At 37.1% G+C, this 11125-nt stretch overlaps 1 protein-coding gene across 1 annotated transcript; it reads right to left on the bottom strand.

Annotated features, from left to right (window-relative positions):
* Positions 1–770: 770 nt before the first annotated feature.
* On the bottom strand, positions 771–5984 carry LOC129253948 (uncharacterized). Its single transcript, XM_054892391.2, has 2 exons — positions 3572–5984; positions 771–1826 (listed from the first exon to the last, which is right to left on the bottom strand). The coding sequence occupies exons 1-2, from the start codon at positions 5825–5827 to the stop codon at positions 1575–1577; spliced, it is 2508 nt and encodes an 835-aa protein (XP_054748366.2). The 5' UTR covers positions 5828–5984; the 3' UTR covers positions 771–1574.
* Positions 5985–11125: the final 5141 nt, after the last annotated feature.

Below are 11125 nucleotides of genomic sequence, written 5' to 3'. Positions count from 1 at the left end.
GTTTCAGGTCACATGATTAAGTTCAAAGGTCACTTATGGTCAACAAACTTTGGCCATGTTAGGGTTATTTGAGGAATTGTCATCATAACTTGAAAAGTCTATGGATCTAGTTCATGAAACATGGACATAAGAGCAGCAGTGTATCTCTGAATACCCTGTATGCATTTCAGGAACATGGCTAAGATCAAAGGTCATTTAAAGGTCAATTAACTCTGGCCGTGTTAGGAGTATGTGTTGAATTGGCATCATAACTAAGGAAGTTTATGGATCTAGCTCATGAAACATCGACATAAGGATAATCAAGTATGAATGATTGTTTTGCACATGTCTTAGGTCACATGATCATGGTCAAAGGTCATTTTGGGTCAATGGGCATAATATGTTTATTATCATACTTGTGTTTTCTTCTGTGAATAATATTCATTAGCTATTTTCAAAGGAAGCACTGCTGCTATATCGCATTGCGTAATGCAGGTGAGACTGCCAGAGGCGCTCCACTTGTTTTATTTAAAGTCTTTTCACTTGCTAATTCTCCATAAATACTAACATCCTCTAAAAGTAAAACAAATGTATTGTGAGTTTGGTCCTTTCTGCCTGCATATCAATGGCTTTTCAATTTGTTTTATATACATTACCATATGAATTACCAAGGCTCAACCTACCCCAGTCCGAACTGAATGTGATTTTCACAACACATTTCTTATGCATCCATCATGTAAAAGACTGTGACAAGAATGAGGATCCATAACTGGACTAACAATATTGTTCTTATGTCTTTATTATATTTAAAGATGCATGTGGGTAAAAGCGCTTATCTATTTCACACCTCTTTTTTACTTTTTTGACTGAAATTTGTATTTTTCCCTCTGAAAATTCATTTGTTGTTTCAATGTTGAAAACAACTTGTCATGCGGAATCTTCTCTCCCCTTATTCTCCCTCATTATGCATAGTGAATAAAGTTTAATGATACAATGTAGCTTGAAAGAGCAGTTAGTAAATAGCGTCACCCTGATTTGTTGGTGGTACTGATACTGGTTATGATGTGAATTACATTTGATCGTGTGTAAAATTTTGTGGATCTGCTGTTCCATCAGTATTGGTAGTACATATGACACAGTCAACCTTGCCGCGGTGTGAATTTGTGTGACTTTGGTGCATGCGTAGCAAGAATGATTTCCCCAAATCAGATGAGAAATTTGAAGCTCTCTATCATTGGACTAAATGCCACCGCACACCTTATGACTGCTCTACGATTCAATCTTGGATCAAAATGTATTTTGTTTATTTTCTTGTAATATTAATGAATTCAAGATAATTTTTGAGATTCAAATTAACTGTAAGAATACTAATTTTTTATTGCAAGCCTTTAGTATGGAGTAAAAGCTGAATTAACTTTTATTCCGAAAAGGAGGTTGACATATTCATTGTTTTGAAGAAAAGTTGTACAATGATATGAAACCTTGCACAGTAAGATGTTCCATGTCTAAATATTCGCATCAAATGTTCCAACGTTTAATTTCGAAATCGGGTCCCAAACCAATCGTTAGGTGTGCGATGGCCTTTAGCACTGTGGCTACTTCTCAGCCCGGGTGGTACCGGTACTGGTGCTCTTTGTATTATTATCACTAGTACTGGAGGTGAGCTCCTTCTGCATTCCAAGTTTCACCTTCCACAAGGTGATGATTCGCTTGTTGTATCCAAAAGCAAGGAGGATGAAGACACCCTGCAATGAGTTGACAGCAGTGAAGAGGTACCAGAGTTCTGGGACATTGGCGTATTCACAGATGAAGGCCAGGATCCACGTAAAACCCATCACACCAGATAACTATGGAGTGAAAATCATGGCCCCGTCTTACAAAGAGTTGCGATTAATCCGATCAATCGCAACTATGGAAAGTCAGCAACGTCAACATCTAAAAATACATGTTTGTTTAAAATATTTTTCTAGAAATGATGTATATTCATACATTCACTGTTTTTCTGGATAATTGAGTATGCTTGTTTTCAAAAGAAATTGAGCAAATTTTCTGAAGAAACAATTATGAAATTGATGGGTTTCCATATACTTGACATTGATCGGATCAATCATAACTCTTTGTTGACGGGGCATCAAACAAAAAGTTGCCATTTTCATCAACTGAGATAAACCCTAAAAGGACTGGGGGGCATGATGCCCCCCCCCCCCTCGACGCTTCGTGCGATATTTCCAAAAGGGAAAAAGTCTCGCGCAACTTTTGAGACCAAATTCGCGACATAAGGGTATAGCATCGCGACGTCACGTGACTTTTTTCGAGACAATGTCATGCCGGAAATGTTTTTACTTTGTGTACAAAGTCTATGGGAGATGAAATTCATAAAAGGGTGGGGTGATTATTTTTTGTTCTAATCGGTCTGCTAAATTAATTTAGGGTTTAATTTAGTTGTTAAATAGTCTTATATGATTTCCATTGAAAAAACAATGAAAAACAAAGAAATTCTAAAAACAATGAAATTCATAAGGAAAAAATTGGCTTTTGCAATTTTTCTTTGTGGAAACCTGTAAATTAGATTACAAATAAGCGATCTGCAAAAATAAGAAAATTTGAAGTGAAATTGGGTGTTGAATATGCAAATAACGTTTTTTATGAATAAATTTGCATATTTTATTCATAATACGTAAAAAACAACAATTATCAGATAAAAAAAAAATACAATGTTGTAGTTTATGTGGTAAGGAATGTGCATACTGAACTTCGGCGCGATCGTGCGAACGGCGGCCGAGATCAGAAGGGGGGGGGGGGCATGATGCCCCCCCCCCCGTCCTCAATAGATCTCAAATAGCCCAGTCCTTTTAGGGTTAACAGATGAATAATAGTGATAATGAGAATGAAAATCGGGTTTAAAAAGCGCCTTTTCTAGACGATGTGATACAAAGTGCTGTTTAAGGCATAAAACAAGATGCTTTTTTAACAGAGTAAAAGTTCAATCTATACGTAACATGCAAGCAGATATGGGGGATGGGGAAACAGAAAGAGAAATGGTACACAAAAGGAATAATGAAAAGGAGACCCCTAGCTGTAATAATTGTAAAACACAATTAGCATTATAAACAAATGAACAAAATAGTTCAAATGTGGTCGCAATTGGTGGATGATAGCTCGTAAGATAAAAAGCATTCAGATATATATTTGTTATTCCAAAACGTATATATTACATACACCACGATGTTCAGAAGTTCAAAAATGAAAAATTTGTATGTCGTCTGAAAATGAAATAGGGTTGTTAGTCTGAAAACAACTAAAACTATACAAACCTCACTTCATCTTCAGACTATCGAACCTTCAGAATAACAAAGATTATTTCCTTTTCGGAAGAAGCAACCTCAGGAATAACAAGCCTTCATCTTAATAAACCTTTGGACTAATAAATTTTCAAAATATAAAGCCTTCGGAGTATTTGAACCTTTGAATCACTACTAGTGATTGATGGCCCATATCACTTTTTAATAATTGGAGATAACATTTGAGAGAGGAGGGTATATGTAAAAGCACAAGCAGACATTGTAAATTGTGTACATTGTGAAATACTAACCTTGATGTACAGTGATAACTCTTCTTTGGCTTTAGCAAGTGCTGGTCGCTTCTTAAGTGCTTTCTCTGAGGCCTTCTTGGTAAGTCTAATTCCAACCACCGTGTCTATGAACAAGATCGCATTCAGGAACAGAAGTGCTAACAGAGGCACACCAAAGGCATACAGATTTGCATCGCCACTGGACAACCAACAAAGCTCATCATTGCCGTAGCTGAATCGCAGATTAGTACAGCCACAAAGGTCAATGACCAGACAAGCACCTACGATCAAAGCCGGTACGCCCCAGGCATAGAGGGAGTACCAAACGTAGAATCTTTGAGATTTACTGGCAACTCTAATCTTGACACGGGTGCCAAATGTGCGATTTAGATCTATGGCAAGGGCATTCATCCAGAAGAAGATAGCGAGCCAGAAGAAATGGGTAATGGCTGCCACTGCTTTGCAGAAGCCATCATGTTCCGTGCTCACTCCACTCACAAACACTAATAAAAATGTGAGTAAGAGGGCAACAGATAAGGTAAGGACCGATTTCCCAGCCAAGTTGAGAAGTTTAGGAAAGAGGGTATAGGTTGTTATGATAATCAGTACTGAAACAACAGACAGTGCATTTCCTATGGTGTTCATAGTGTCAAGGCCAGGAGGTAAATTGCGTTCTTCATAAGCAGGAACTTTCCGGCAGTAAAGAGCTGAACCATCTTGACCTATTTGAAACTCATCATCTAACAGGACTGTATCCTTGCCGGTGAAATGGAGAAATACTTGTGACTGATTTTTCACAATCTCAAACTGACTCGCATCTAGTTTGACATATGTGTCGCAAGCAAGTCTGGTGGTGTTGCCTGTGCAAACGTCACCTATGCTGGAGACACTCATGATATAATCTGCCCTTTCTCTGGTAAAGTTAATTCGGAATGGTAGCAGGGTGGGTTTGCCATAATCTGAAAATGTCCAGGAGTTGTGGGACACACAGTCCCATCCTGCAGGAACATCAATAAGCAATTCTATCATCGACAGGTTCCCGAATGAAGGCATGTACGAAGTGGACGTTGCATTGGTTATGATACCTGCAGTACCCTGATAGAACTCCAAAGACGTTTGGGGTAGTGTAGTAAAGTTCATTTCAGTGTCAAAGCACACTTTACATATTGACTGACGAGAGTCATTTTCCGAATCACCAGTGGGGATACAGGAAATGTCAGGCACCGACACAACGGAAGGGAACGTCAGTGTGTCCAGTGGTGATTGAATGAGGAGATTATTTACCGTTGCCAGAAGGTATTGAGTGTCCAATGACGTCATATTCACTTCATCCTGGAGAGAATAGAACATAACGCATATCCCTCCTTTCTCATCTACCGGTAGACGTTCACACTGTTTTCTTGTCGTGTTGTATTCAAATCCTGTGAAACAAAAGAGCAATTGACATTTGCTTGACAGTGGGTCAAAGGCTTCATTTTCAGCACATGCCAATTCCTGGTTTCTGTTAATAAAGTTAAAGAATTCTGCAAATGCAGTCCCCACACCGACTATGTATGTGGCATCAAATGTGATCGATTTGCACAAATCCCGATAGTCTGCACATACGTCAATGCCATTGCAATAAGCACAGTGTAGATTCTGGTAGATGGTACCATTGTGTACTATAGGTGCCAGGTATGATGGACACTTCGTAGGTTCTAAAGAACACGAAGTCACATCTACTCCAGGATAACAATGCCGAGCGTACATATCACTTGGTATATCTTCTGACGGTCTGAGTTGTTTAGAGCAGTATTGTTGTATCAGTTCTTTTTCTGTGTATTGGGTTCGATTTTCATTCGAATCACTACTGCTTCCAGTGGAACTACTACTACTACTGCTACTAACAATACCATCATCAATATCACCACAGTACCATTTCCAACTCCAAAACTCGATACCGGTAGAAATGTCGTGACACAATGCACAATAAAAATTTCTAAAGTGACCGATGCTTTCAACAGTAACGGGTGTGTACAATTCTTCGTCGGGTTCCTGCGGGTTCTCACACTTGGTACGGATTACGCTATGGGCAAGGACATAGGAGGGGCACTTAGAAATCATCTGGTAGTGAGAAAGGATGGTAATATTGCTTCCATAGTTGTAATCAATACCAGAAACGGTAGCACATGAGATATACGGGAAAAAGTCATCTTCCCAAGCCATCCTCTCAGGTATGGAGTCATAAACAGAGTGAGGGTATATCTTGTTTGTTTCCAACGTTCCAGCAGCAGACATGTCTTCGGCATCCTTGCAACACTCATTATAAAGCACACACTGGGAATCGCATTTACATGGGCGATCTTTCCAGCCATGTGCACACGAGAAAGGAGCATTACGATGTCCACATGTTGGATCGAGCACGCTGTACTGGTGTTCTTCAGTGCACGTCAATGGATCTGTATGGTAATGAATCCAGAAGACATTTTATGAGGAATTTATTTTGTTTATTACAGGAAACTCTACCTGAGTTGAATCTTTTGAGACCACAGAAATCAAATCTGTTTGACGAAGGAGAAATTTGACTTGCAAGAGGGGGAAAGAGATATATATTCAGGGGCGGATGTAGCTTCCGCCAATGGGGGGCATTTGTTAAAGCCATTTATCGCGTATAATTGATAAATTGCGAGCGAAGCGATTGAGCAAAAATTTAGACATTTTTATTACAAAAATCCAAGTTTGTGATAGATTTTGACATAACATTTGGAAAATAATATCATATTTAACCCTTTCCTTTTTTTACTTTTTTTACTTGTTCGTCAAAAATTGGGGGCGGGCGGAGGGGGGGGGGGGGTGGGGGCAAAACGCTCATGTCCTAACAGTAAATCTTTAGCTTTATTCTTATAAACCGACATAAATGTGCAATAATCTCATAAGCCCTATTTAAATAATGCGAACGCGAAGAGCGAGCTAAAATTTTAGACATTCTGACCTAAAAAATGACATTCTAAGCACTTTTTGTAATCATTAAGGAGAATGAAATCTTTTGAACAAGATAGCTTGTGTAAAAACAGAAAAATCAAAGAAACAGATCAAATGGTCCTAATCCAGTGGGCCACAACGCCCACGTAAAAAGTAAACATTCCGAGCATTTTTTTTAATCACGAAAAAGGGATTTACATTGTTTACACTAGGCGTAGCGATCAATATAATTTTATTAACATTTCTATTCTTTATTACCATTTTTATTATGATCATTGTTTGGATTATTATGATCATCATTAGTATCATTTTTTTTTTTTTACCAGCAGAAGCTCTTATTAAAAATGACATCCCCTCCAATACAAATCCTATTATCTGGAGGTTACTCGCACGCGACCAATACACTTAATCCCCTGCATCCTTAAACCATTTGCTTAGGCAGCAATTGCTCAGATAAAATCGAAATTAAGCCTATGCTTGATCCGGGCACCTATTCTTAAAGTCATGGTCCAGGCTGGAGATATTTATATCTGAATAAATACAGTAAATTTCACAAAGAAAAATGCTGAAAATTTGATCAAAATCGGATAACAAATAACGAAGTTATTGAATTTTAAAGATTTGCATTATTCCGGTGAAACAGTTCTAGGCATGACTTTATGAACACTCATTATGTGGGCTAATGATGTCAAATCCCCACTTGTTCTTTTGTATTTTATTATATGAAATTGGGTTTATTCAAAAAATTTCTACCAAGAACTAAAACAATTGGATTGACAACTGATTAAGTACATTAGTTATTTATTGCCGCAACTTATTTCATCACAGTGGAGACACATCATTTACACATGTATGAAAAAATGAAACATTTAGGATTTTATGTAATAACATAAGAAAAATACGAAGTGGGGATGTGACATCATCAGCCCACCTCATGAATATTCACGACGATGTGCATATAACTGTATTAAAAAAATATTAATAAACTTTAAAATTCAATAACTTTGTTATTTGTTGTCCGATTTTGATGAAATTTTCAGTATTTCAGACAACACCGTTCTTGTTACCAAAATGAATTAATTTCATTTTCGGAATTACGAACCTTATTTCGTTTTCGGACTTACGACCCTTCGGATTAACGAACCTTGCTTCGTTTTCGGACTAACAAACCTTCGAAATCACGAACCTCATTTTGTTTTCGGATTAACGAACCTTCGGAATGACGAACCTCATTCCGTTTTCGGACTAACGAAGCTCATTTCGTTTTCGGATTAACGAACCTTCGGAATGACGAACCTCATTCCGTTTTCGGACTAACGAAGCTCATTTCGTTTTCGGATTAACGAACCTTCGGAATTACGAACCTCATTTCGTTTTCGGACTAACGAACCTTTGGAATATCCGAACCTTCAGAATTACGAATACACTATTCATGTTTTGTAAATCATGAAAAAGGATGGGTAATTTAGTATCTTCCTATATCAATAATGCGAGAGCAAAAATTTTTTGATATTCTGATCAGAAACTGGATAATTTTAGCACGTTTTGAATAAAGATCAAGCTGCGTATCTCAATAAACATGTGTGCGCGTGTTTTAAGAGTTAGACAGAATCTGGGCATTCTGAATCAATTTCTTTTTTTTCTTCATGAAAATCAATAATACGAGTGCAGAGCGCGAGCTGAACATATTGTATTTTCTGGTATGGAAAGGGTCAATTTAAGAACTATTTAGAGCACTGTGTAGGGAAATTGTAAAGTGAATGTGGATAGCACTTTATAAATGATGCAAGCGCGAGCCGATATTTTTATTATCATTTTTGACCTCGGACAGGGACATTCTAGGCCTAGGAACATTTTGCCATCATATAAAAATGATATATCTCCCTATTCCTCTTTCTAAGCGCAATATGAAACTTGTCGATATTTCCTTCTGAAAAAGGGAATTTAGTTATTATAGGAAATCATGAAAATTTTATTATCATATTAAATAATCTTATAGGCCTAATAAGTGCGTGAAATTTGTTAACGTTGAGGCCTGGAAACTGAATATTTTAAGCACTTTTGTATTCATGAATAGGATTCATTGGTTGATATATTTTTAACAATTAATGAGAGCGCAAATCGCGAGCCGAATTTTTTTTATACAATGTACACTTTTATAAAAAGGGGGTTTAAAGTAGTTTAATAATAGAAGTGATATAGGTTTGCATAACTCACCAGTCAAAGTGCGAGCGCGCGTGAAAAGGGATATTTTGATAATCTTATGGAATACACAAAGACAATAGAAATTGGCAAATCAAATAATGAGAGCGCACAGCGCAAGCATGAAAATTCTGATATTCACACCATAAAACGGACATTTTAAAGAGCGCTTTAACAAAAATCAATATTTAAATCAAACAGAATAACGAAAGCTCGATTTCCGAGCTGAAATATGTTTTGTTTGTTGACTTCCAAAGTTAATATTTTAAGCTACATACAGCCTATTGAGCAAGATTTGTATCTCATCGAACAGGCAATGCGAGAGCGAAGTGCGAGCGAAAATTCATATGAAATACTAAAATTATTTTCAAAGTCTTCAGCTGACCTCATTTTATTCACTCGTCTCCCTCTTATTTTTCCTCTTCTTGTTTTTTTTTTTGCTCCGCCAATAGCCCCCCCCCCCCCTGGATCCGCCTATGTATATTGTTTTGAATGATTCGAATTCCGTGAATATTCGACCAATTAAGGGAACGTATGACTTAGAATGGTTTACTGACGGATTGTCTAATATCACTTGGTCTAATGGGCTAACAGCATTCGGGCTAAACCCACTTAGTCCTATTCTCTTTTGGTCTAATGACCACTTGATAGCCACTTGGTCTAATGACCTGTTGGTCTAATAGCCACTTGGTCTAATGACCACTTGGTCTAATAGCCAATTGGTCTAATGACCACTTGGTCTAATAGCTACTTGGTCTAATGCCCAGTTTGTCTAATTGCCACTTCGTCTGATGTATTTTATTGTCACTTGGTCTAATTGCATTTAGTCTAACAGTCGGTTGCTCTAATACTAGTTGGTCTAATACCAGTTGGTCTACTCCTCACTTGGTCGATTATTCATTTGGTCTTTATTGCAGTTGGTCTATTGTGCAGTTGGTCCAAACCTCACTTGGTCCATTATTCAGTTGGTCTAATATGCAGTTATTCTAATTTCCATTTCGGCTAATTTCCACTTAGTCTAATTCCACTTCGGCTAATTTCCACTTGGTCTAATTTCCAGATAGTCTAACATTCATTTCGTCTACATGCCATTTGGTCTAATTTGTAAAGTTTGCATGGTGACTTGTTTTCAATTTACTTTCCGCGCGCCGGCTTCGAATCTTCACACGCTCGCCCCTCGATATTGAAGTACAGTTAGAGTGACGTATATTTCCATCCCCAAATTTTGAAAATATGGGGATTTTCAAGTCTGTGGGGATGAAAAAAAATATTGCGGGATTGAACAAACTTTGGGGATATTTTGAAGGTTTTGGTGAAAAACAATAAAATTTGCTATTTTTCTGTAAAATAACGCTAATACACGATCATAGAGATGGAAAAAATATGATTTTTATTTATCCACCTCTATGTATACGATCTACTGTAGATAGTTAACGGCTGGCTTAACCCAATCGGGGTTCCCAGCTTTTCAAGAAACAAAAATCCCTGATTTTTTTCTGATGAAGTTTAAATATTTCCTGATAATAATTTAAACCCATTCCCAGTTTCTCATGTTTTCTAAGTTGCTGCAGTGAATTACATGTATTATCTTTTTCTACATGTATATACGCATATTATTATTTTAATTATATGTACCAGTAGGCATATACTTGTACTGTAGTAAAAGAGGCTACATTAAAATAACACCATAACATGTCATTCAATGAATGTTGTTTTAATATACAGTGTGTCCCAGAAAAAACGAAACCGAGATTAAGCGATGATTTATTTAATTTTTATAAATACAATAGACAAATTACCTACCAGTGTAAAGCTTAGAATCTCCTCTTTCATCTGATATTACTTAGATTATTCCTCATTCACGCATGAGTGAGCAAAAACAGTTTACAGGCTAGCGTTTAAACTCACTTGACTCTCCATCTTGTTGACGATCAGCCATGCATTAAAATGAGGTAAATTAAAATTAGATATAAAAGATCCTCCGCGTAGCTCGCATGCGATTGTAAACAATCAGCAAGGCGAGCAAGCTAGCCCTGTGTTTGTGATTGTTTGTTTACAATCGCATGCGAGCTAGGCGGATGATCTTTTATATCTAATTTTAATTTACCTCGTTTTTTTGCTTCAAAAAAGGTTTTTATCGGAATAAAAAAAAGTACCAGATGTTACTATGTTTTTATATAGAAAAATAATTCCCCGAGTTTCGTAATTTTGTCAAAATAATGAGATATACATTTTTTCTAACGTACAGAACGAGTGACAATCTATCCCAGCCACGTGAAGTTCATCGTCGGTCCATATCGTCTGCTGCTATTCGTTGAGTTGATTTGCCTTCAGGTTCGGATATATTCACTTGTTTGTGAGTACAGTTATATCATTATTTTCCTTCTCATTCTTTGTTGATAGAGGGAAGAG

Source organism: Lytechinus pictus, chromosome 1, assembly GCF_037042905.1.
Source record: "Lytechinus pictus isolate F3 Inbred chromosome 1, Lp3.0, whole genome shotgun sequence".
In the NCBI taxonomy this organism is placed as follows: Eukaryota; Metazoa; Echinodermata; class Echinoidea; order Temnopleuroida; family Toxopneustidae; genus Lytechinus; species Lytechinus pictus.
This window is presented reverse-complemented; position numbering and strand designations above follow the sequence as displayed.